Source organism: Pungitius pungitius, chromosome 19, assembly GCF_949316345.1.
Source record: "Pungitius pungitius chromosome 19, fPunPun2.1, whole genome shotgun sequence".
NCBI lineage: Eukaryota > Metazoa > Chordata > Actinopteri > Perciformes > Gasterosteidae > Pungitius > Pungitius pungitius.
Window position 1 is genome coordinate 9,165,328 of NC_084918.1, and position 26,458 is coordinate 9,191,785.

Consider the following 26,458-nt stretch of genomic DNA (forward strand, 5'->3'; position numbering starts at 1 on the left):
AATCCCTGGAACAACTTCCCTTGAGACATTGTCTCAAAAAAAACTAATTGTTGGAATGATATAATCAATGATGGAATACCCGTGACTAGCAATCTGTCAAATTTTCTTAATCAGCTTCATTTTGACTAAACAGCTCTATTAAGGACTTAACTTAATTAAGAGAAGGGCACAAAAACATCTGATTTTTTAATCAACTTTTGGACAAAACTCAAAGCAAAATGGCCTCCAAGTCCTCCATGTCGAGTAGGCAATTCATTCATGGCCGCTCCTCTGATGCAAACTGGCATATTTTCATAAACTCAATTTTCTCAAACACTTCTAATTGTACACAGAGAAGAGTGATTTATCTCAGCAGTTGGGTCACATTGGGCTGGACACAGCTGAACGTTTCTCTTTTCCAAGTGTAAAAAGGATGAGATCTCATCAGACTCGACGGGGATGACAACGAGTGAAGGGTTTTTCACATAAACCTGCATGAGAAAACACGCGTATTGACCTGCACGCAATGCAGCCCGGCACAAGTGTTCAAAACACCTATGCCCTTGCGGTGCGTCTGTGCAGCACTGTATCCTTAATTAGGCCATAAAATCAGCATCACAATTGTTTAATGAAAGCCATTCACATGTACATAAAGTCCAAAGCATTAGAACTCTTATTCCCAAATGGGCCTATAATTATCTGGCTCAGTGCCAGGTCCCAGGCTTTAAGAGAAAGATACCGGTCAGCACTTAAATTAATCTTTTTCATACCAGCCTCTAATGAACAGAAAGTGCTCGAGTCAGGAGTTGTTGCCCCAGAAAACTAACAGCACGCATACACACGCACGTACACACAAATAGAGGGTCCTTAAATACGACACTGGCTGGAAATGTTGCCGTCCATAGAGCCTTTTCCATTGGTGAAAACAGTCACATGATCTATCACTATAGCAGCCCAAAGCAGCTATAACATTATCTCCCCTATATAATATAGCATGTAATGTTTGTGAAAAGCACAAAGGCTCAGCTTAAGAAAGAACTGAATTTGACAGAACTATTGAACAAGAATCCAGCTCTGATTTATTCAATTAAATATCAGTGTTTGAGCTCTGGTTGAAACACCAATCCCGGCAGAAACCAGCCAAAATGGTAAAGTCTACAAGGAAATACCGTTGAAAATATTTACCTCGTACCTTGAAAGTGAAAGAAAACTGTTCACTAAAAATAATAGAGGGCATCCGAAAACGTGGCATAGCATTTTTGACGCTGCCAGCGTCCGCTTAAGCTTTGCACTCGCTTCCTCATGGAAATTCACGATGTGGCATCAAAGCCAAAGTATAAAACAAAGGCCCTGGCTACAAATGGGGTGCGTTTTAAGAGTGGAACATTTGAAATAAGTGCGCCAGGCGGATATTGCGTTTGACAGGTTTTTAAACCTGAATGTGTGCTGGTGTGAGATGTAAAAAGAAGAAGAAAGGATTTGCAGTTGGGCTTTTGTTCTGGATAATAAAAACAGGAACAGGAGAGAATTTTAGATGGAACGAGCGGGACAAAAAAAAGGAGAGATACAAAAAGAGGGCAATAGGAAGACAGAGGGAGGAGGGGGGGTGGATGGGAGGGAGGGGGAGGGGGCATGTTAAAATATACGTTAATGATTTATCTAGGCATGCTTTTCTGCTGTACCCCAAATTTCACCGAAACTTTGATTCATGTGTAATTAAAGCCAACCGTATGGCAGCCACAGTCTCCATTTCAGGATTGGGAGATCTCCTGTTTGCGTGTGTGTGTGTGTGTGTGTGTGTGTGTGTGTGTGTGTGTGTGTGTGTGTGTGTGTGTGTTGGGATTCACATATGTTTCTAAGTGCTGGACCCCCATCTGTCTCGGGAGTACATGTACAATATAAACAGGACACTTTGGGGAGCACAGACACACAGACACACAGACACACACACATACACACACACAGATGGATGTATGGACTAATGCTATTCTGGAATGCTATTCAAAATGTGTTACCACCCCCCCCCCTCCAATATATCCCACCCGCTCCTTCAGGTCAAGCAAAGTAAAAACAAGTTAAGCGCTTATTTTCTCCCAGCAGCATTAACATAGGGATGACTAAATAATGGACCCTGACTCTTGGTCTTCTGGTTTAAATTACAGCGTAGCCCCCTCCTGTTACACCCTGAAACCCCTCACCAACCATCCAGCCCCCACTCATAGAAAAACGATTAATCTTTTTCTTTTTTCTTTGTCTCTCTGAATGTTTTACAGTTCTGTTACACTTATTAGCTGCTGGCAGGACGGAGAGTCTTAAATGAAAGCCAAATTGCTTTGGTCATGAGAAAGGAAATGAAAGCTCACTCCAGGGAGAGACCGTGTGTGTGTGTGTGCGTGTGTTTGAGTAATGTATGTGTGTGTGACTAACGTACGTGTGTACAGGCTGTTTTACTGTGAGATACTCCCAAGGTGAAATTTCATAAGCTGACTGCTTGCCTGCCTGGGATGTCCCTGTGCACAGGACACTGCGTGTGTGTGTGTGTGTGTTGCACAAATAAGCGCGGCAGCCTAATAGGAACAGTATGCTCATTTTGGAGAGATTAGGAGGAATGGACGGGTCTGTATCGAGAGACGTGATCTGGATAGCGAGGCCAATGGGGGAGGGAGGGTGGGTGAGAGGTTTGACAGAATAAAGGGGCAGTGCAAGAAAAGGGGAAAAAAGATGAGGGGCATAAAAGTAAAGAAAGATGGAACAGAACTCAAAGAAAGACAACTTGACCGCCACAAACTAGATTAAGCCTTTAACTAAAACCTGAACGGCATGTGTTTACCGAAGACAAAAAAATGAAAAGCGATAAAACCCTAAAAAGGAAATGACGCATGACCCCCTGAGAACTGCACTGAAATAGCCCTAAAAAAACATTAAAACACTCACTGGAGCAAACAGACAAAGCGGGATAAGGAAGCACAGACCTTGGCTGGAGCGGCATTCCTTGACGTAGAACAGCTCGTTGAAGCTCAGTCCGTCCTCGTCCCCCCCCAGGCCTTGCTGGTGCAGCTGGAGCTTCCTCAGCCCCTCGTTCTGCTGGTGGCGCGCCGAGCGGCTGTGCTGCACCAGGTTGAGGCGGGCCTTGGTGGAGTAGTCGCACAGCGTGCAGTAGTAGACACACGACTCCAGGGTGTACGCGCTGTCCTGCTTCTGCAGGTGCTGCGGGACAGAAGGGAGGAGGGTGTGAGATGACTTCGCTCCTTTTCGTTTCACTCAATCCGGGGAGCAGTGGCTGCATCTTTCGACACTCGATTTAATCTTCTCACCCCGAATGAGGAGGGAGCATTATAAACGGATGAGAGTTTGGAGTTGTTGTGTTTATACTCAGGCACTACGCATTCCAAATGAACTGGACACAGATTAACACCCACACCCAAAAAGTCAGATAAAAATGTTGAGTTCAGAACACTGTTTTTGTCTTCAACATGCACATTGTGCAGCTCCGCTCATTGTTGGCAGCTGCAGGGGCTTCTCATTCAACGTGTGCTGTCAGTTGCAAGCCCTTAATTTCCAGTTGCCTCTTTAATGGCATTGCAGCCTTGCAAAGCTACCCCCTACCTCGATTTGTGCGTGTGCACAGACACACACACACACACACACACGCATAAGCACATGCACGCACAGCCCCCCATCCCACCTTGCCCTGCTCCCATACACCCAGTCAAGCCAAGCATATCAAGTGTGCCTCTGTTGTTGCTGCCGGGCTAATGAACAATGCACAAAAACAAAAGACCAGGCCAGGCTTTTATTATCTGATCCTCTGTTGGAGGGAGGGGAAGGAGGAGGGACACAGAGAGGGGGAGAGAGAGAGAGACCCGCAGAGGAAAAGAGAGCCAGGAAAACAGACACAGACACAGAGGTGGTTCACGAAGGTTGGTTTATGCTTTGTTAAGATTTATTCATACAGCCATGTGAGACACAGGTGCAGGGTTCTATGCATGAATTATTAGACATAATGGCGTGCGTGCGAGTATCAACCTCACTCTGCAACTCATGGCTCCTATAGGAGAAGGCGTTTTTGTTCTCGGAGCACGTGAAAAGTGAAATAAAATACTTCCTCCTGAGCATTGTTGCATATGGAGCAAGAATAGAGGGACCGGGGGAATAAATGTATGTGTGGTGGGAGGGGTAGGAATGATGGGGGAGCAGTTAGCTGCAGGTGTGTGAGTTCCTATAACACCCCCCTCGACCCCTCCTTTCCTCTTCCTCCTTTGACAAACAGGGATTAGCAACATAGCTACAGCCGCTAACACATCTTTTCTCTCTGTCTCTACCTCTTTCTTTCTTTTGTAGAAAATCTTACAAGGTTTTTCTCACGAGACGGTGGGACGTCCCCTCGCAGTCAGAGGCCCTTTCAGAAGTCTTAAGTTTTAATTAAGTCGGAGTTGTCAGAAGAAAGCTCCCCTAGTCCAGAGCTCAGGGCCATTAATTACAGCTATCTTTGTTTCTCTGTGAAAGGAGGCCTCCCTTACTCCTTCTCTCTGCTTCTTTTCTTTCTTCCCCTCACTCCCCCGCAGGAGAACTGGGCTGCTGAGCCTTACCGTGGAAACCACACACACACACACACACACACACACACACACACACACACACACACACACAAACACGTGTGCTCATGCAAGCAAACGCAACATATCATCGCCTTATCTATTTTCATTGCAATATCATTTTTTTCAAATTCTTTTTAAATGCTACCAATCATGTCCTGCTGCTCGCTGCGGTGGCTTCGCTCCCCCGTGGTCGGGAGTGAATTAATGCCCCAAAGTGAAGGAGTTAAAGTATTAAGACCGCAGCGCAGGATATGTGGCAAAAACCGGCTGGATGGACCACTCACCTTGTTCTAGACCCTCATAATGTCCTTGCATGCCACATGCTAGACACCACGCACAAAAGCTCCTATACTCTATTATTACAACATTATAAAAACATCATTTGTGATATTTGTCCAGTGTGATATTTGTTCTTTCTCGATTAAATCGTGTCTGGACTCCACAGCAATAAACCTTTCATAACCACTCCGCTAGAAAAGTCGGTATTTAGAATCAAATGAAAAAGTAGTAATCAAACAGGGGCCTTTCTTTCCCTCAATGACTGCTAAAGCAGAAAAGCTCATTGGAACGGTGCTGTGTTAAGTGACACATTTGCTTTGCAGAGGAAACAGGAATGATAGTTGAGAGTCGTATCAGGATGTTCCTAATGACATGGCCGTTAAGGCAATTGCAAATATCCGTATAAATCAAATGGTGGCATAGGACGCGTCACATCCAACCATGTCCAAAGTTATAATATTGGTTTGTTTTTAGGATCTGAGGCGTAGGCGGAGATAGCTGGATGATATACTTGGGGTTGATCCGGGCTGCCGGATAGGTTAAGACCTAATATTAATTCTCTCCCCATCAGCACATTCCAGAGGGTTTGTTTAAGACCTAAACTAGAGGGCTGTCTGTCGCTCTCTGGCACTCTGCAGGCCTGAAACGCAGGCGGTCTGGTGATCACAGGCCAGAACATCCATGATTTATGAACTTCTAAAGCAGCGCTTTGACTCCTGCCAGGCGTGGGCTGTGTAATGCATATTCAAACACACAAACACACTGTTCCTGCTCCTGGGTCGGTGCCTGTGTGTGAGTCTGCTGTATGTTATTCGGGCTGCCGTTGATTTGTGCGTGTGTGTATATGTGCTGTACACACATTTGCGTCATACGCTTGGGTATGTGTGTGTGTATGTGCGCGGGATGCCGAAAAAGGGTTTGGTCCCTGTCAATATGGCACCTCTCTAGAGTGCCCGGGCGGTTAATTGTTGGGGATTAGTGTTTGGCAAACAAACAAATAAGCATACACTCCCTGTGGGCCAATCAAAAACAGCTAAGCAGCGCTCCCTGGGTGGACCCAAACATGGCACTGACATCTCTGGATGGTGGAGGACATACCTCCCCATACACATAATGCAAATGATGACACTCGGGACTTCCTGTTTACCTGTCAAAAACAAAACATTGTCAGCCCTGTCGATGACACACACACACACACACACACACAGACACACACTGGGACTTGTATAAGGAGAGGGGAAGACAGTCTATTTGACAGGTAAGGGATGCTCCCTTGTGTAGTGGTTTGCTGCATATGTATGTGTGTGTGTGTGTGTGTGTGTGTGTGTGTGTGTGTGTGTGTGTGTGTGTGTGTGTGTGAGGATGACAGAGGACTGCATTCATTATGCAGAATGAGATGTTTACAAAACACCTTTCTCACACACACATAAACAGAAACGCCCGCTCGCTCCCTGGGTTTGGGGGGGAGGGAAGCAGCACTGCTGTCTCATATTCATTTGTTCTATGTGTGGTGACAAAGCTGCCTCATTAGCTGAATTCTTAATAAGCCACGGCAAAAGACATCTTCTCACAACTTGTTTTATCTCACTGTGCATGCGCAAGTAAGTGTGTGTGTGTGTGCATCCGGTTGCGTGGGGGTATAATTCTTGTGCTTCTTTTCTTCTACTGCATCTGTCTGTGTGTGTGTGTGTGTGAAGGATTCTTTATGAATCAATAATTCCAACACTACATTTTAACTCAAAAGTGGATTTGCTGTCTCTTTGTCTTTGCCTGTGATTGTGCGTGTGCCGTGCTACTAGGAGAAAAATGTTTTGAGAGCAGTGCAAAGCAGTGGGGGTGTATTTTCCTCCGTTTACCAAATGACAAATTAGGGTATTCGGTACAAACATGACTCTTTCCTGTCGTTAAGTGTAGGACTAGTCAGTTAATGAATGCATACGGAAAATAAGAACCCTCTGCTACCGGGGATAGGTCTTAACAACCAGTCTGTGTGTGTGTGTCAGAGTGTGAGATACTTATGTGTAAAGAATCAGCACATACATCCTGTTTTTCTATTTGTGTCCGCTGAGAGTATGTGCATGCAGAAAAAAACTCTTCATCTCCTTTCATCAGTGTTTCTCTTTTCTTTTCTTTTTAAGGGGGAGCAGTAAGCTTATTGTTGGGTATACCCTCTTTTTTGGAACGTCACCAGATTTCCGGTGCTATCCCCAGGGCCCCCGGGGGGGCCATCGGAGACAAAAACAGCCCCACTTGGCCCGGCAAACAACAAAAGCATGTTTTGTTCCTTGAAAGTATTTTAAACACATACCAGCGCTGCCTGGAAGGCTGCCAAGTTTAGAATTCCATCGGCGCTACCGCCTCGCTAACACATGTTACTGGCAAACCCGCCGCTCAGCCCCCAAGACATAGATGCAACGCGAGATCACCGCCAGTGGATGTGCACTGCTGAAAAGATACACTGAGGGCCCAGGTATGGGCCCATGCGCTTTGCAGCGGATGTAGTGCTGCGCACGCACGGATATGCAAATGAGGGGCACAAACCCAAAAAGTGCTGAGTGCACGTCGGATACGCGCACATCCGCAGGCACGTCTCCTGCTTTCTGCCGCTCGCTCTCATAGTGGGGGAAGCAGACAAAACAGCCCCTCCGACCGACATGACCCTCCTTCTCTTTCCGGATTGGCCATCTTCACCTTCTGCACTACCCCTACTAAAGAAAACCCATGGGGCTGAAGAGCCTCTCCTTGTTTCTCTCGGCTGCGCCTGTTGGGCAATCACAAGCGATCGGGGCTGTGGGGGCTGTCCATGACGTGCGGGGCCTGTGGGCGAGCTTAGCTTAGGTCGACCAATAATAATAATAATAATCAGCGTCCAGCGCATGATGCCAGCAGGACAAATAAATGAGTTATCACCGTGAGTCTTGAGCCACACTAGCGTTCCTGCCACTCTTCCCCGCTCCTGTGCCGACGCATTTTGCTTCCTTTGACTTTGCACAGAGCTTGGAGAATAAGGCAAGTCCAGTTGACTGTCCCCCCCCCCCCACACACACACACTTATAGCAGTGACGTAAGTGTGTCTGACATATGGAGCAAAGGTCAATCTGAAGGTTACAGCTTCCTGACCTGTGGTCCCTTGTTTGGAAAAAAATCCCTCCTGACTCTATCTCTTACTCTCTCTATTGCCCATGCCCAGAAAAATGCAAATCCGCTTGTGGATTTACAACATTATCCATTTATTTTGGTCTCGGTCAATGAACGTGGAGGAAATACCTTTTGTCTCTAACGCAGTAACCACATGTTTTGTAAAGTACTGACCCAGCAGTTGGGAATAACAGATTCTAGCAGACGACTCTTACTTACGCACCAGTGCATGTATGTGTGTTAGGTGTCTTGAAAGCCAGCTCACCTCCGCCCCCCCATGAAAATGGATCAGTATTTACATTAGCATTAGATTTAGACAGCATGCCTCAGCCACTTACTCCCTATTAGCCATCCTGACCTTATCCCATTAGGGTCTAAAAGCCCCCGCTTGTCTCCATCACAGTCAGGTGAGACTGACCAGGCCTCCCCATTTCCCTAAACCGTACTGCAGCTCAGATGATCTCTTCCATCAACTCGCATCGGACAGAGATCATAAAATGCTGCAATCAAGATCATCGGAATGATAACATGCTTGTGGGATGATCTTTTTCCAGTGCTGTGCAAATACTGCTGGGTTTGGGCAGGCTTCATAATTTCCCATTTTTCCAGACATGCAGAGATGCTTTTGGGAAATCAAGGCAAGGCCTAATTGACGGTAGAAAAACAAAAATAAAGAGGGCTCCGGTTTATTGGCTGGTACCATCAAAGAGGTTTGTACTGCACTGACTTTGTTACGTTTAACTAAAACTGAAGAGGAAAAGAAGGGAAAATACTTTTGGGTGCCGAGAGGAGCAGCAATGTTTCTAAGGGAGGCTATTAAAGACAGTTAGACAACGTGAATGACAGAAACATCCAGTGATGGAAACTAACCGGTAGATTGAGAAGCAAAGAGGCTGACAATGTATAACCGAGAGAACAAAAGAAAAGGAGAGAGAGAGAGAGAGAGAGAGAATGATAGGGAAGAATCTAGACGAGTGTAGTCGGGTTCAAATCACTAATTACACATTCCTGAGCCTGTGAAGGGGAGTATTGTTTTTCAGTTAGCCCCTACCCTGTCGCATGGTTTCACTTAGCACGAAACAAAAGGTACAGGGAACAAAACACAAGCCTAATACCAGATCCTGCTAATGACAGAGAAATGGGAGAAATTATCCCCGGGGTGGATCCTCGTGAGAAAATGGCTAGTGATTACTGGACAAAGGGAATTCATTTTGAAACTGTCACAAAATGGCAGACTGGCAGCTTCTTTTCTTTTTTAGAGCTGCATTCATCAAACCCAGTGAAACCAATCACTACAAATGCGCCCTTCTTAATCTAACTAAGTTTAAATACGACGTATGAATTCACAGAATGTCCAACTTCCTAAAAGTAAATGTAATATCTAGGCCTTATTTCCTTGGAAACAATTGGACTTGTCATATCCGAAACCTGTTTCCAAGTATTTTCACACACACACACACACACACACACACACACTCTGGAGTGGCACCTCTGCCAGGCGGCGCACAAACAAAGCACCTCTTCAGAAGCCCAGTTTTGCATATTTCCACAGGAAATCAAACGTCTTGCAGTTGACCTACAAGATGGCACACTTGATCTCTCCCGACGACGCGAGGCGGAGGAGCGTCGCTCTCTTTCTGTCTGCTTCATCCCTCTTGATCAAAACTCAAGACATTTAAATGGCGACTCTGTCTCTACTGACAGAGATAACAATTTTCTGCCATAGCCTCCGACGCGATGATGTCCTGTCTATCCCCCCCCCGTAAACCTATAATGATGAGCTCTGTGCTGTTCCGGCGTTGTAGAGGACCCTACCATTTTCTGCTTGAGCCCGGGAAAAGGGGGGGGGGGGGGGGGTTGAGGGTGGTGGGGGAGGGGGGTGATTTAAGCTGATAGCGGTGGCAGCACTGGGCAGTCGCCTGGCTGGTAGTGTTTGACCAGGCCGTCTAAAGGAAGGATATTGTTTTCCCCTGAAAAAGCCTCAGCCGCAGTCCACATACCAGCGTCCACTCAACATACCAATGGGCTCTTTGAAGATTACTCAAATGTTTGCCTTTGTTCCCCCCCCCCCCCCCCCCCCGCCTCCCCCCTCTCCACGCCATCCGCCTCTACCCCTAGTCCTAACCTACACTCCTGCTAGAATGAGGAAAAGGAGGAGGAAGAACAGAGTAAAAAAAAAAAAAAAAAAATTATATCTTCAGGAATCATTGGAAAGGCAACTCTCAGCTGCACTCAAGATTCAAAATGGCCACTGTAGGGGATGGGCAACTACAGAAAGGAATAATAAGCTACAGTAGTAAAACTGAAGATAAACAATAGATAAGGGGGACGTTTTAATGCACGAGGCTGATAATATACAACAGTGTTAAATGGAAGTCCCCCATCTGCCATGCAACATGCTTTTAAAAACGGTCCATTCCTGACGATTCCCTGTATATAAGTCACAGTTACAATTAAATATGGTAATTCCAGTGGGTTAATTTAACTAAATTTAACTAAATGTTTAAAAAAAACGGTACCCGCAACTCCCTCACCCAACCCACATTAATTCCGAACAAGCAAGTGGGCTTTCTATCAGGTCTATTTCAAAGCATCAAGGATTACTCGCAGAAACTAAGCTGCTTGAACTCACAGGAGGTCATCGGTATTGTGCTTCTGCAGGGATAGAACGCTATTGGTAGAGACAGACAGACAGACAGCAGGACGGGTCAGTTCCTCTTTCTCCACAACATGCCTCAATCCTTCTCTCTTCCCTAGTTCTCGCTCTCTTTTCATCCCTGTCTCTCTCTTTTTTGCACCGTATTAATGGGACATCTCCCACCACTCATCTATTCACTGAGCACCTAATGGTTAAAATCAATTACGGCTGGAATGCTGAAAGTCCGAATACTGGGCGACATGCTGATAATAACAGAGAGTGTGTGAAGGAGAGAGAGAGAGAGACTTGGGACCATTCCAAGAGAGGCACAATTACCTCCAATCGATTGATTATTGATTTGGAAAGGCGCTGAGGAGTATTTCGGTTCAACTTTGTCCATATCAATATTCTGATAGCTTCATAACAGGGGAAAGTAGTTATTGTTCTATCTAAATACCATTCTACAGATGATTTGAGACTTTTTCAAGAATAGAACACCTTGGTGACTAATTGGCATGAAAAGTATTATGAGTCGAGATTCATATGAACATTTTCAAACCAAAATTAAATTTTAGTGTCAGGTGATCTCAAAAGTAACGCTAATGAACTTACAAAAAATATTCATCTGATCTCTCTGCCATGTCAGCTCTGATCAAATCAAGGTATCAAAAGCAAAGGCAACGTGCCCTGAGAGATCACATGCGCATGCTTTGATGAGCCTTTTTTCAAAAATACTTGTTATCTTTGTCCCAACAGCATGATCAAGACCCCAGAGAAAAAAAGCAATAGGGAGGAGTTGAGGACGGAAGAAAAGGAGGAGGAAGACAAGTGTGTGAGTGGGGGGTGTGGAGCTGGAAAGAGGAGGAGGAGGGAAGTGTGTATTTGGGTGGGTGTTGGGTGGGAGGCTTCAAATGAGCCGAGGGGGGGGAAAAAAAAGAAAAAAGACAAACTCCTGCTAGCTTCTTTTGTTCCTGTATCCCTGCAATGTTCCCTTCCTTCTGGTGGTCTGGAAGACCCTGAGCCCCCCCCAGCCCCCCCTCCACTCTCTGCTATCGTTCCCATACCTGTCAGCCCCGATCTGCTTCACAGTCCCCTACACATGGACAAATGGCTTGGCCAGGGCCCGGCCCAAATGACCCGCAGCTTAGAGAAGAGTGGGGATGATTATGAGGAGGATCACATCTGGCTATTAATATGAGAAAACCAGACCCAGGCTTTTTTTTTCTTTGTCTTACTCTAGAAACACACCTTGCAAAAGTAAGAAAAAAAGGTTCCTTCCAACGCAGTCCGCAAACCTTGACTAATTCACCGGAGGGTCAAGAAGTAGAAGGGAGAGGAGGGGTAGGCTGGCTAGGGTAATTACACATTACGAATAAGTGTCAATCAGGAGCTGGACCGAGGCTGGACATGGCAAACACACACACACACACACACTAATGCTCTGTCGACCATCTGTTTGAGGCGTTGGAGAGGGAATGGGCGAAACTCTTATTAATATCTATGAGGATTATTGGGAAAAAGGGGGGGAAGGGTGGGTAAGTCCATCCATTCAAACCTGTCAAACGCACAAAGCAAGAGCATCGTCACACAAACACACCTGCTTTTAGGTTTTAATTAGCCACCTCCCTCCATCCCCCACTTCAGGCACAGACCTCTGAGAGATTTCCATTGTAATCTCCACGCAGGTGAAAGAGGAGACGATTTGAATAATCTACTAACCGGCGTCTCTCTGCCTCGCAGTGAGAGAGAGAGAGAGAGAGAGAGGGAGAGAGAGAGAGCGAGGGAGAGAGAGAGAGAAAGAGAGCGAGGGAGAGAGACCGGGTGAAAAAAATAAGTAGAAGTAAAGAATGAAGAGACATGCAGACAGACAGAGAGACAACCTTTCTGGCAAAAACCCTGAAGTGAATTCATTCGTCAGGTCGGGTTCACAGCGTCAAACTCTCAGCGGCTGGCTGCATCATCAGTCTCAGTGACATGAAGAACATGAAAATCTTTGTCTCGCAGTCAAGTAGCATCTTGTGTGAAGTGTCGGCAAATATTCCATTTCGAAGATAAAGTCTTGAGGTCTGTCTGCGAGACAAGGACGCAGTGATCGAGAGACAGCGTCTGCAGCAGGCAGACATGGGCTCAAGTGGAAAATGGTAACTTGATAACAAAGATATAATATTGGATTGCAGAAACTGTATGTGTGAGTGTGTCTCTCCACGAATGTGTGTAATACCAAACCTCTGGATGGATGCACATATGCTCTCGTGTGTTTTTAGTGTGCCATCAATGATGCCATGCATTTTAAGTAGAGCCATTTTAATTTTATATTAAGGCGCAATGGCTTTTTATGCAAATCTACGAGAGTCAATCTCCTGTCCAGTTCCCCAGTCCAAATGACAGTCCAATAATTTGGGTTGCATATATATAGGGCCATTTGATTTTCAAATGAGAGTAGGCCGGGTTGACCCTTGCTAATGGCCACGGCAGAGCAGTTGGCTTGATATCACAGACGTATAAGCACATGCATCTCCATTTGAAGGAGATGGAGTAGGAATAAAATGGGAGGTAGGAGGGATGGTGATGGGTGAGGTTGAAAGGAAAAAATGGTTGATGAAAAAAGTCAAAAAGAAGTATGAAGAAAAATACAAAGGAGATAATAATAAAAATGAGAAAAGGTCACTCCCTTTGATGCACCTAAGTCCCGCCCCCTTCCCTCTTCTCCTTCTTTTCCTTTAATCCCTCCCACCTTCCATCACCACCCTCATTTAATTCCCCCAACCCCTCGTTTCCTGGCCATGGTGCTGCCAAGAGGATCATGGGTAATGAGATGGCCTATCTGCGGCACCCCAAGGGAGCGATAGAAGAAGAGAGAGACAATGGGAGAAAGAGACAGTCAGAGACAAAACAAAGAGAGTGAGACACAGGGAGTAAAAAAGTGGGAGAGGGCGTCAGAAAGGAGACACCTTCTATCTCTGTTCTTCTTCTGTTGTATGTCCCGCTTACAAAGCGCCATCTGAAAAAAGCCCAAGTTCAAGGGGAAAAAAAATACGGAAAAGAAAAACAGATCAGTGGACCCCGGTTAAAAGATTCACCCGGATAGCCATCTGAGAAACAGGTGCCGTGGCCTACGAGACCCACGGCGTGTGTGCGGGCGGTCCTTGACCACGCCACACTGACCATGAACATTCTCAACTTCTAATGACCCAAGGGCGAGCGCAGCCCAGTTCTAGACCTCAAAGCTCTGTGGGGACACGCACACGCAGACACACATGCTCACTACGAACTAAACCCCCCACTTAACCCCCCAGCACTTGGGAATGGCAATGACAGATTTACTCTTGCCTCCATGTGCATTTAAGGCCTGTGTTTGTTATTAAAAATCATAACGAAGCCACGCATCATCATCCTCGGCGCTAAAGGTAAACATGCGCTAGGCCAGCGACGGACTCGCAATGCTACGGCAAACGCTACATTAAAACATCTTCCATTTCACCAGTTAAAGTGTTTCCAGGGTATAAAGACTTGCACTTGGCAGCTGTGATAACACTGGGGTAAGGTTCTATGTGTCCGCTTTTACATACTAACTTAATAACTTTGTGCCATGAAAGATAATGTGACAAAAAACACTGTGTGCGCTAGACCCTCATTACACCAGTTGGATTTCCTACATTTCGTCTCCAATAAGAAGCCAGGCGTGGACATCCGCTTTGTGTGTATCACTTCCTGCACCACCTGCTGTGCCCTGGACACCAGATGACTGGATGTCAATGTGCTGTTAATGTCATTTGCCTCTTTGCAGTTTCAAAGTGTGGGGGAAAAAAAAAAACTTTTAAACTCTCAATTCCCCTTAGAAGTACTCCATTGCTACTACAAAGCTGCCATAAAATCTCCTGAATATGCTTTTTGTTTGTATCTTCAAATGGTTTCCCATGCCATAAAGATATTCAGCGTTTCCAAAAAAACAGATGGTAATGTCGTCAACACTAGGATCTTTTATGTGCCCGGCCAAGCTACCTCCATCCCCATGTGCTTTTCACCTCTGCCAATACATAAAAGGAGAGGTGTTTTTTCTGGTCAAATAAAGAAATGATTTTTTTTCCCCCCGGTCTCCACTGCTGCTTTATGCTTACTTTCGGCCTCTCTCTCTCTGCTCTAATACCACATGTCCAAGGGTAAAATAGAGGGTTTTCTGCCAGAGGCATTAAAAGCGTCATCTGTGGAACAGATTATTTGAGGCCCGTGTGGTGGGTGGGTGGGTGGGTGGGTAGATGAGGTACCGGGGTGTACGGGTGCACCGAGGGGGCATTCGGATGGCTCTCTCTTGCCTGCACACACTGTTGTTTGTGTGCCTAAAACATTACTCTGCTACTTCACTTACTTTTCTTGGAAAGCAAAATAAGATTGAAAATTACAAAAGCCTTTTGGTTTTATTTTCTGAACTGTTGATTGTACTTGTTGGGTTTGTACATTTAATCACAACTGATATAAATAGTTTTCTTTGCAAGATTACATAGCAGCTAGTGTTCAACTATTTGGTTATTGCCTCATTTTAAATCAACTTTAACATCAACAGCTGCCAAGAGTTGCTCAACACTCTAAAATGTAGACACACACAAACACACGCGCACACACACACACACTCACACACACACACACACGCTGATGCTAAAGTCTTCTTATGACAGTCAGGTGAATCTGATTAGTGTGGGCTGATCAAGCTGATCCTATAGGTTAACTCTATGTGTGCCAATGTGCTGGCACCACTTTAGTTCAGAATTTACATTGTAAATATTTCAATGCAATTAGTGAACAGTCCCTGAGGATAGACATCTCCAACTCATCCCATGCCAAGTTCAGCCCGTGTCAACACGTACATCCTGTTTAAGTCTACTACGACTGTTTTAAATAACAGTGAGAATGCCAGTGTGCTTAATCCACTCAAAGCTTGGAACTGTAAGTAAGACAAAACACAGGTTTTGGAATGAATTCAATTGCTTCAAGATCACTGCGTTATGCACAAACATCTTCAACAAAGAAATTATAGACTTTTTTTTTACTGAAGTTGGGTTATGGAAACATGTTTTGAAATGTTTGTTTCTTTAAGTTGTTAACATAATCTGGTCTACTTAAAATGTTCAGATTTAAGATGCTATAACTCATTGTTGAATTTTTGAACTGGTTGACACTTGTTTAGTGCCAGCTGGTCAAAAGCAAAACATATACCCATATCCAACGGTTATCATGCTGTGAGTGACCTCCTTCACCGCGGCCATTCCATCCTCATGGCAACACGGGATCACTTTAGAAGATGGGATCCAATTACTATTTTTTTCAAATCTGACCTTAAAATAAATGATGTTCCCCTGAGTTGCATACAAGTGAGAATGCTACTACAGCCATTTGTTGCACAACATAAACAAAAAAAACTGTGACTTTTACCTTGTAGAGGCGGATGGCGGCCTCATGCCTCTGGTTGGTGGCATGCAGTCTCAGTTTATCCACGCTGTTGCTGTAGTAGTCACAGGCGTTGCACTTGAGGTGCACGGGGTTGCCAATGGCCACACACTTTAATCTCCACTGGTTGGCTTTGCCTCCCTCCTTGATGTGGGCCACCAGCTGGTGCTTCTGCATGTGCTTGTCAGTCTTGCAGTGCAGCTGAAAGTTTGCCTTAAGCTGGGTGTTGTAGCTGCAGAGCTTGCACTGGTAGACGTCGCCGACCACGCAGCGCCACTCCTCCTCGGGCAGAGCGCGCTCGGCGTTGACGTGGGCGCTGAGGGCCTCCAGGCTGTCCGTGCTGTAGCAGTTGCACACAGCGCACTGGTACAGGCGCAGGGAGGGGTCGTTGATCGGTGGAGACAAGGAGGCGAGGGAGGGGTCGGATGAGGACATCCCCCCCATTCCACCGGAGGACACCAGGGACAGATCGTCTGCCATGAGTTGACCACTGGCAAGACGCAACTCCGCTGATAGGTCACTATTCACTGTGGAGGGAATGAGGGACACAAGCAGGTTAGACAAGGAAGAGGAAACGACAAGAAGGTGTTTAAAACCTATGGCTTTCATGAGGCCTACATACATACTCGCATAGGAGTATGATATGTGAGATAGAAGGCAGGTAGTATGCAGATAAAAAAGGGGGATACATAAAAAGAAGAAGAGGTGTGACGGAAAGACAAAGCGCGGATGAATATGAAAGGCTGACACACATGGGGAACGGATAAAGGAGAAAAAGCTTGTTTAATGAAATTAAAGTGTGGAGAGAAAAGTGAGTCCTCCATGCAGGCCTCTCTCACACAAAAGGATTTGATAAAATAAAGCCTCACAGAGGGCTAGGGCTCCTTACAAAGTCTAGTCTATAAAAAAAACCCTAATAGGATTGAATCAGGATCAATTACAATCATCCTTTTCAACTTGCTAACTCGCTCATCAGGTAGCTTTAATTACTACTCGAGGCAATGGTGGGACAACGGTTTTCATGGCTCCGGGCTTTTCTCACATCCACGCAGGGATCTGAAAAGCTGATCAATGCATTGTACAAGTTTCCTCTTTCTTCTGCCGGGCCACCAAGGGAAAAAAAAATATATCTGCCATTCATAGAAATGTAATTAACTCTCTCGTTTGATCCCTTCATTGTCTCTCCATGCATGTTACCAAAGCTAAACGTGTCATTTTTCAGATAATATCTCAACACTTTATTTGGGAGCACAGAGGATCTGACGATTACAAATCGTCTGAATCATCGCCCAGTTCAAGTACATTTCCCAATTAGCAGATGACTAAAGGAGTGTTTGTGTGGCGGTGTGTGCTGGTTTTAAGAAAAAACACGTAACCGTGTTAATTAATCCGTCATGTACAGTACGCGTGCATGTTTGTGTGACTTTCAGAAACAACCCGCTCACACCATCTAACCTGTGTACAGCTGTGCGCACTATGGGGAGCTGTGTGTTATCAGTGTAATTCACTGAGAGTACATCTGCTGGCTGGGCTGTGACCTCCACACTAGAAGAGGGATTGGGGGTGTAACACTACAGGGTCACTGTTAAATCTCTCTCACTCCTGCGGGAATCCGCTTCCTGCTGTGTGAGAGTGTGTGTATATGTGTGCGTGTAGGAGTGTGCGTCCTCTCCCGGGTGAGCAAAGGTGGGGCGGGGTGTGTATGGGGGAGGGATTAAGCTGACTTAAGAAAATTACAAATGAAAGATTAAGAATAATTCTCATGTGGCGTCTCATAATCATTTTTTAATCAGCGAGAGGGGTCAAAGAAAGGAGACAATGACAGAGGGACAATGTGAGAGCAGAGATATGAGGGGAAGAAAAAGAGAAGATGAGTGTGTGTGTGTGGGGAGGGGGGGAGGCTTGATGGGGAGGGGGGGGGGTGGAGGTGGCAAGGTAAAAGGGATGGGAGCAGGAAAAGAAAAGGTTAGAGGGAACGAAGAAAAATGAAGAGCAACAAAGGAAAGGAGGAATACCCAGATGGCATCATATAAATGAGACAAAACACACAGAAATTAAAATGAAAGATGAGCAGAAGAAATAAAAAAAAAGGAGCTCAGGGGCGCATGAATCAAAAAGCCAAATACTTTCTCACACCCTGAGCGGAAATACCCCCAAAAAATAATCAGCTATGATGTAAAACTAATACTGAATTTCAAATCTGGCATCACTCACCGAGACCAGATCCAAGAGCCGCGGCGGTTGCAGGATCTAGCTGGAACGGGTTAATCATCATCTGAGCATCTGGGCCACTGCTGCCTGCTGCACTCTCCAGCTTCACACCTGCCAGGCCCATGTTTTGAGCCAGGTAGTACTGGTAGAGCTCTGCCTCGGCCGGGGCCAGGCCCATGTGGAGGCTGTGTTGGATTTGCTTCATGTTCTGCTGCAGCAGCATCATGTTGTGCATGTGCTTCTCGCTAGTCATATGGATCCGCAGGTTCCGTGCAACATTGGTCTCATAGTCACACACCTGTTGGAAGCAAGGCGGGATATACTTCACATTTAAGGGTCTCCGACTTTGCTAGTTTTCTTTATCGTCGTCAAAGCAATGTTTTACAATTCAATTTCAAATTAAATTATAATTCAGTATGCAATTGTTTCTAAAATGCACGATTATTGATTATTGATTGATATTATAGTGAAAATGGATAATGATTAAGAAATCCTTTAATATACACAGAAAAACATTAGATGCGAGCATTTTAATTGTGCAATGCTGATGAGTTATTTTTTGTAACAAGTTTTGGAGCAAATGCTAGAATGTACAATTCAGAATAACCACGATGAGAGATCAGATGATGTGGCCAAAGAAAATAATAGACATAGTGACGCCGAGTGAAAGAACTGGCTTATTGGTCAGACATAAAAAGAAGCAAATTGGCGTGTAGCTACCACAGCGCTACAATGACACTGTTGTTTTTATTACCTCACAGCGCCAAGTGGGCTTCTGTTTGGGCTTTGACGGCGAGGGTGCACCGCAGCCTCCACCGAGGCTGGCACTGGGTACAGGACTGGCATGGTTATGGTTGTGGTTGTACTGTGCCTCGCTGCCACCGTTCTGTAGCGTTTGTACGTTGTTCAAATGCTTGTCCGACTGCATGTGGATGCTTAGGTTGCCTTTTGTGGTGGTGGAATAGTTACACACCTAAAAGGGAAGAATTAATAGAGGTTATGACATCATCTACAGCATATTGATTAAAATCATGGAATACAGTTTCTATTAGCATTTATTTCCATAAAAACAATAGATTTGTCTGTGTTGAATCAAGGATCAAAGTTGGCTAATAAAAACCATCCGGAAAAAAAAAAACGTTATCATAATTTAAAACATTTTTACGATTTAAAAAGAAGTCCGTAGAGAGGAAAAAAAAAGATATACAGACCTCACAGCGGAAAGGCTTGTATCCACAGGTATAGCTTTCTCCTCTGGCTAAACGAGGGTGAGGCTGTCCTGTGCGGCAGTACACACACGATCCACCGGACTCTGGATGTTTCTCCTTCATGTGGGCGTCCAGCGTCTGCTGGTACTTGTAGTGCCAGTTGCACTTGGGACACTTCAGCGTCTTGCAGGAGTTCCGCGAATGCATCATGGTCATGTGCCCTCCCAGAGACCGCGACGATCCCAAGACGGTGTCACACTTGGGGCACTCCACCCCACTACCTGGGGACCCTTCCCCTGGACCAGGGGTGCCGGGCGTCCCCGGAGTTCCAGGCGTACTGGGATTTCCTGTGTGTTGATGCAGAGGTCCGGGACTCTCGTCATCTCTGCGCATCATCATCATGTCAAGGGGGTGAAAGGATGACGACGACCCATCTTGTCCCGCCAGGGCTTCACTGGTTGAGTCGTTGCTGCTCTCCCGCTCTCTTGCTGCTGCCAGCGCGGTGGACAGGCAGCTCTTCTCCACATCCATCTTCTCACACGCAGACAGGGAGGAGGTGGACGCAGGGCCTTTGCTGTCACTGTTCATCTTTAGCACACTGTTGGAAAGGGGGGAAATACTTTGGTTTAAGATAAGGAAATCTTTGCTACTGGTGCTGTCAGCCCGCTGGCCTTCCATCGTCATGGTCTGTTCGTCCTCCTCGTCTGCCTCCATTTCTACTCCTCCCCCATTGGAGTAAGCATCTTCATCCTGTTCTGGACTTTCTCCTCCAACTGCACTGGGCTCACGCTTGACATGCGGGTACTGGCTCAGGTCCTGCCCATTGGGTTGCAAAGTGCATGTGTCCCTAACGTGGCCCCTGCAGTCACTATCAGAGTTCAGACCTACCAGGTTGCCAACAGAGGCAGCAGCAGAACTCCCGCTGGGGGTTCTGTGGGCGCCAGCCCCTCCCCCGAGGTTAGGGTTGGTCTCAGCCTTTGGCATGGTGTGGGTTCGGGGGATTTGGTCATTGGAGGAGCTGCTGGCACTGCCCTTCAGGAAGGCAAAACCTGCCTGAAGGGAATCGGTACTCTCGCCACTATTGTGGAAAGCGTTCCACAAACCGCGGAGCCCCGTGTCTGGCCCTAGGAAGTTGGCAGGAGTGGGAAAGTGGGGTAGCACGGAGTTGGGGGGAGTTTTTGGTTCCAAAAAGCTTATAAGAGGTTCTTTGTCCTTACCGACGCCCTGGATGATGGCAGAGACGTGCTTGTTGCCCAGCAGTTTCTGCTCCTGATCATTCAGGGTCATACGGTGGTCATGGACAGCATGTGTCACAAAGGAACGGCTGTAGCCAAAAGACAGCTTGCACAGGAAACACATCAGCACAGGCTTCCGCCGCCCATCGGCCACACAGCCCTCAAACTTGGACAAGTCCACATTGTTGGGGACATCTTTGGACACACAGGAGTTTTTGGCTGCACCATCCGCCTTCAGATAGTCTTTGTCGTTCTTGTGGCGGAGGTCATAGACACGAAAACTGTGCAACACGGGACCAGTGCCCGCCAGCCCTCCAGCTGAGGTATTTGGGAAGGAGGGGTGGTCGGCCACCAGGGGGTTGTTCCCCAGGGATGAAGCAATGTGGAAGGTGTTGATGATCTGGGGGTAGAAGGACATGGGTGCAGCGGGCTGCTCCAACCGCTCTCCCCCTGGGCTCAGGCCACTCTGTCCACTGCTGCCCTGGGCATTGGGGAAGGTCTGGGGGGACAGCAGGCCCCTGAATTGGAGAGGCCCAGAAAGCCCCCCCTGGTTGCCACACTGCTCTTTGGCGTCCTCCAGGATGAAGGCAGAGCCGTCGGGCTGGTAGATGATCTCGCCGCTCAGGTTCTCCACATCACTATCGTCTTCCATCTCCATCTCACTGTTCATTTCCCCTACTTCTGCAGAACCCACCTCGTGCTCTCCTTCATCTCCACTCTCCTCCCCTAGCATCGCTTCAACCTCCTCACCCTCCTCGTGACCTCCAGTGGTAGGCAGACGGGCGTTGGGGCAGTGGTGCTCCATGTATTTTTGTAAACTGGAGAAGGAACTAGAACATTCGTTGCAGGGGATCTCCTTTGCCGGTGCCACAGGAGATGTGGCAGGGGCAGAACAGTCCGAACCCAAAGCTGCTCCTCCTCCTCCTCCTCCTCCTACTCCTCCTCCTGGTAAAGTCCCGGTAACACTCCCTTTGTTACCAGTAGTAAAGCTTTCTCTCCGACTCTGTTCAGGTACAGGGTCGGTGTTTCCACTGACATTGGCGGGGGTAGAAGATGACCTCAGCAGGCTCACAGTGGGCTCTCCAAGGCCATTCTCTGGCTTTCCAATGGCAGCAGGCGACATTTGGTTGTTGTTGTTGGCGTTGTTGCTGTTGGCGACACTGGTCTCCATGGCAATGACGGAGTTGTCCTCAGCAGCAGCATCCAGCCTCTGGCCACCATGTTCCTGCTGCCGTGATGACACCATAGGGGGAGAGTCACAAGTTGCCATGACGACCACTACATAGGGATCTCATCTCATCCAGCCTAACAGGGACCTGAGTTGGAGATGAAAGAAAAGGACAACAGGGGTTTAGTAAATGGTCTTGCAGCCAATAATGTTGGCATAATCTATACAAAGGGTTAACTTTGTTCCAAAAATGTCCAAGTTACTCCCACCCCGCATTCAACCTTGAACTAGAACTAATAGTCTACCAGAAAAAAAGTGTTACGCAGCTAGCACCATGACACAACTTTTGAAAAGTTTAGAAAACCAACATCAACTGCTCCTGCTTGCATCTCTGTCTCCAACCAAAGGAAAAAAAAACATCCTTGAACAAAAGTTTCATCCCTTATTGGAGATGGAACCAGCGCTTGGAAACGGGGAAAATAAATGGAATGCCTTGCTCCCATAACAGCCGGCAGGAGGGAAGTTTATAGGGATGCCTCAATTGTCTAGTAAACAGACTCTTTGATCGGCATACCACTGTGCAACACTGGGAGCAGCTGTACCTCTGTTTTGTCCTGTGTGTGCTAATGCCATGTTAAGAGATTAGAGAGACAGAGAGAGAAGGAGAAATAGAATGAGCTTCCATGAAGAATGATGTTTGGAATACCAGTGAGATGTTATCAATCCTGGGTGGCGGCCCATCTTTCAGACCCTCACTACTTCAATCTCTTGGCTTTTCATAACAAGCCACAAATGCAATGCAAAGGCGCACATGAATGGATGCCAGAAATGTACAAAAAGCATCGTAAGCCCACAAACTGATTTAATTTTATAATCATGATTTACCATGATTTCTCATCAACTAAAGAGGAAGAGAAAAAACAACTGACTAGGAGCCTGAGAACTGAGGCCTCATCGCTACTTAGAAGAAACTGCTTTCTTGCAGCTAAATACAACAAACGAACTTGTTCTGCATGCCAGTTTCTTTCCACTTGATACAGCACCAGCACCTTTTTAGATCCTTGCGTGTAAATGAGCTGGCATTAAAAGAAAGCTTGAAAGAGTCATGTTAACCTTTAACCCAATCCACCTGCTGTTTAATTCTCCCTCTCTTTTTCTACACTCCATCTCTCTCTCACAACAAAGCTACAAAGCAATTAGAGGATTAATCTGCAACAATCCGGGGCCAAACAAAGCCAGTGGATGGGACAGTAAAAGCGTGAGGAATGAAATCAAACATGTGTGTGAGTATATTTGTGGGGGCATGCGTGTGTGTGTGTGTGTGCACGCGCTCTAATCAGGTTTAATCTGACATATCCCAGAGATGATTCCATGGGGACTAGTGATAGATTAAAAGGGCTAAATTATGTTTTCTCTTTCTGTGTCTCACTCTGTGTTTCTGTCTCTCTATTTGTGAGATTAAAGAAACGCTTATCTGCTCAGCACGGATGTGACAAAAGCACGGAGGTAGACCTGTGACACAAACACGGCAAAGTTGCCTCGTAAGGCAGGTATGTACTTTGAGACGGGATAAAGAGTAGACGTACTAATGGCGTGCAGAAATGTCCGCCAAAAGTTTTTAACTGGAAAATGTGTGTTGTAAACAGTCAAATCTAACCAACTTTGAGAAAATAAATCAGATAAGGTGCAATAGTGGCTTGTAGTTTTCTTGATCTAGAGATTTCTAGTCAAAGGCACAGATCCTGAAGGTAACAACTATGGTTTCCAACACTCCCTATACACAAACACATCTGTCTGCAGGTTAACTCACACTTGTAATTGCAAAGATATAAGCAGCATTTAGCTTTGTGTTCTACACGCAAGCGAGGAATTGAAACAGGCCAAATATGAGTCATGCCACAAGAATGCACGGTACTAACACACGCACATTCAGAGACTGTTTTACCACAAATTTCTCAATTCTGGATATATCTCTGTTTGGCCGGGAAAGAAAAAGAAAAAAAAGATAACTTTGTATAAAAGAAAAAATAATGCAGATAAAGGCTCTGCCACATCCACTTAAACTCCTTCTAAGGTAGCTTTTTGACCTAAATCCTTCAATGAGGTCACCCTAGCGCTAAAAAGGTCGAACATGCAGTCTAACATGCACATTTCAGTTGTCCACAAGTGTCCCTCTTAACAAGGTTTGTCTTTATTGTGATTGAGGGTAAAGCTGCTCAGAAGCAGTGGGTTCGGGAGCTAATGCGACACATACGACAGGATTTACTACTTGTCAGTGGTGTCATTTCACTGCTTATATCACTGGGGAGAACCCCCTTTGAATTGTAGCTCGGACATAAAACACTGAGGTTTATGAATTATGCATCTCCTAACACTGTAAGTATATAATTATGTCTTGTGGATATCCAATGTGTTAAGCACTTGGCACCGAGATGCCAGCCTTTAATGCTAGGAGGTTGCCTGCTAACAATAACACAACTGTCCATTATTCATTTTTATCACTCATTCCAAGGCCAAACCAAAATCTTGAGACTTGTACATATCAGTAGAATAACTTGTAATCGGGTTATTACTTGACATTTGTCTCAAATGTTCGTCTTTGTCCAGTTCCCCAGGCTTAGCCCCTTTCCCCGTAGCGGAGCGCAGTCCTGCTTCTTTTAAGACAGATCATGTTACTGCTAGCTAGGAAACCTTCCTCTCTCTCTCTCTCTCTCTCTCCCCCACTGGGTTTATTCGCTCCGCTAACCAACCACACTCCTTTCATTTGAAAAGAGATAGGTTTTTCCACACTGCAGAAACAGTTCCCTTCTTTTAAGAGAAGAACAAAAGATGGCCTGAGCCGCTCCTACCTCTGTTTTTTAATTAAGCATGTCCCTTTGCTTTCACACATACGAACGCACACATACACAAACACACACACATACACTGAGGTAATTAAAGTGGCAGATCAGATCCAGTGAAAGGCAAATAATAGCCCAGGAATGCCTGTTTTGGACACTGCTAGTTCTGATGCGAAAAAAGGGGCTAAGAAACTCATTGTTTCCCCCCCCCTCCCCTCCTCTCTCCCCCATCTACTCTTCAGTAGCCTTGAGAGAAGCAGGCCGTCTAAAGCAGGGGATTTCTGTCACGATCGGCTGGTGCAGGTTGAAGGCAGGCAGGCAGGCAGGACTCAGACGCAGGGTCTTCCGACAAAGTGCTATTTATTCAAACAAAAACTCAAGCAGAACGTGCACCAACGAGGACTGACATGGACAATGACGCGACAAAGGACAACTGGCACACAGGGCTTAAATACACAAGGGAGGTGCAGGTGATTGGACACAGGTGGAATCAATCACGCAATCACAAGACAAGGCAGGAAGTGAAGTTAACCCAGGACCACAAGAGACATGAAACTTCAAACTAAAACAGGAAGCGAAGCCAAACCGTGACAGAACCCCCCCCTCAAGGACCGAATTCCAGACGGTCCTAAAGGGGAGCAGAACCGGAAAAAATCAGACAAGGGGAGGGAGGGTGGGGACCCGACAGCTAAGGTCCGGCGGCCTGCCGGGGCGGCGGCCAGGCGTGGGGTGCTCAGGGGGTCTGCCGGGTCGGCGACCGGGCCTCGGGGTCTCGGGGGGTCTGCCGGGTCGGCGACCGGGCCTCGGGGGTTCTGCCGGGTCGGCGGCCGGGCCTCAGGGTCTCGGGGGGTCTGCCGGGTTGGCGGCCGGGCCTCCGGGTCTCGGGGGGTCTGCCGGGTTGGCGGCCGGGCCTCAGGGTCTCGGGGGGTCTGCCGGGCCGGCGGCCGGGCCTCCGGGTCTCGGGGGGTCTGCCGGGTTGGCGGCCGGGCCTCAGGGTCTCGGGGGGTCTGCCGGGCCGGCGGCCGGGCCTCTGGGTCTCGGGGGGTCTGCCGGGTCGGCGGCCGTGCGTCGTGGCGGGGGGCGCCGAGCAGTGCGGCTCCGGCGTCGTCGTGGCTTGGGGCGCCGAGCTGTGCGGCTCCGGCGTCGTCGTGGCGTGGGGCGCCGAGCTGTGCGGCTCCGGCGTCGTGGCGTGGGGCGCCGAGCTGTGCGGCTCCGGCGTCGTCGTGGCGTGGGGCGCCGAGCTGTGCGGCTGCGGCGTCGTCGTGGCGGGGGGCGCCGAGCAGTGCGGCTGCGGCGTCGTCGTGGCGGGGGGCGCCGAGCAGTGCGGCTCCGGCGTCGTCGTGGCGGGGGGCGCCGAGCAGTGCGGCTCCGGCGTCGTCGTGGCGGGGGGCGCCGAGCAGTGCGGCTCCGGCGTCGTCGTGGCGGGGGGCGCCGAGCAGTGCGGCTCCCCAACCCCTGACCCCACCCCCCCCTCAAGGGCCGGATCCCAGACGGCCCCCAGGGGTGGGGGGGAGAGGACCAAGGGAGGGGAGGGAGGGGGCACGATCAGGGGCCGTGGGGACGGGCCAGGAGACTGGACTCTGGGGGCCGGAACGGGCGGAGACTGGACTCTGGGGGCCGGAACGGGCGGAGACTGGACTCTGGGGGCCGGAACGGGCGGAGACTGGACTCTGGGGGCCGGAACGGGCGGAGACTGGACTCTGGGGGCCGGAACGGGCGGAG

The 26,458-nt window shown here is 47.5% G+C and overlaps 1 protein-coding gene across 5 annotated transcripts in view; it reads right to left on the reverse strand.

The window, feature by feature from the left end:
- The window catches only part of zfhx4 (zinc finger homeobox 4), a 90,707-nt gene that overhangs the window by 34,385 nt on the left and 29,864 nt on the right, over nt 1–26,458 (reverse strand). For all 5 annotated transcript variants that reach the window (XM_037456115.2, XM_037456112.2, XM_037456114.2 and 2 more), the window contains exons 2-6: nt 19,497–22,044; nt 19,040–19,258; nt 18,289–18,583; nt 16,060–16,601; nt 2,952–3,186 (exon numbers count right to left, since the gene is read on the reverse strand). In XM_037456115.2, the coding sequence (XP_037312012.2) occupies nt 2,952–3,186; nt 16,060–16,601; nt 18,289–18,583; nt 19,040–19,258; nt 19,497–21,998 (3,793 nt within the window). In that variant the 5' untranslated portion in view covers nt 21,999–22,044. The remainder of the gene's footprint in view (nt 1–2,951; nt 3,187–16,059; nt 16,602–18,288; nt 18,584–19,039; nt 19,259–19,496; nt 22,045–26,458) is intronic.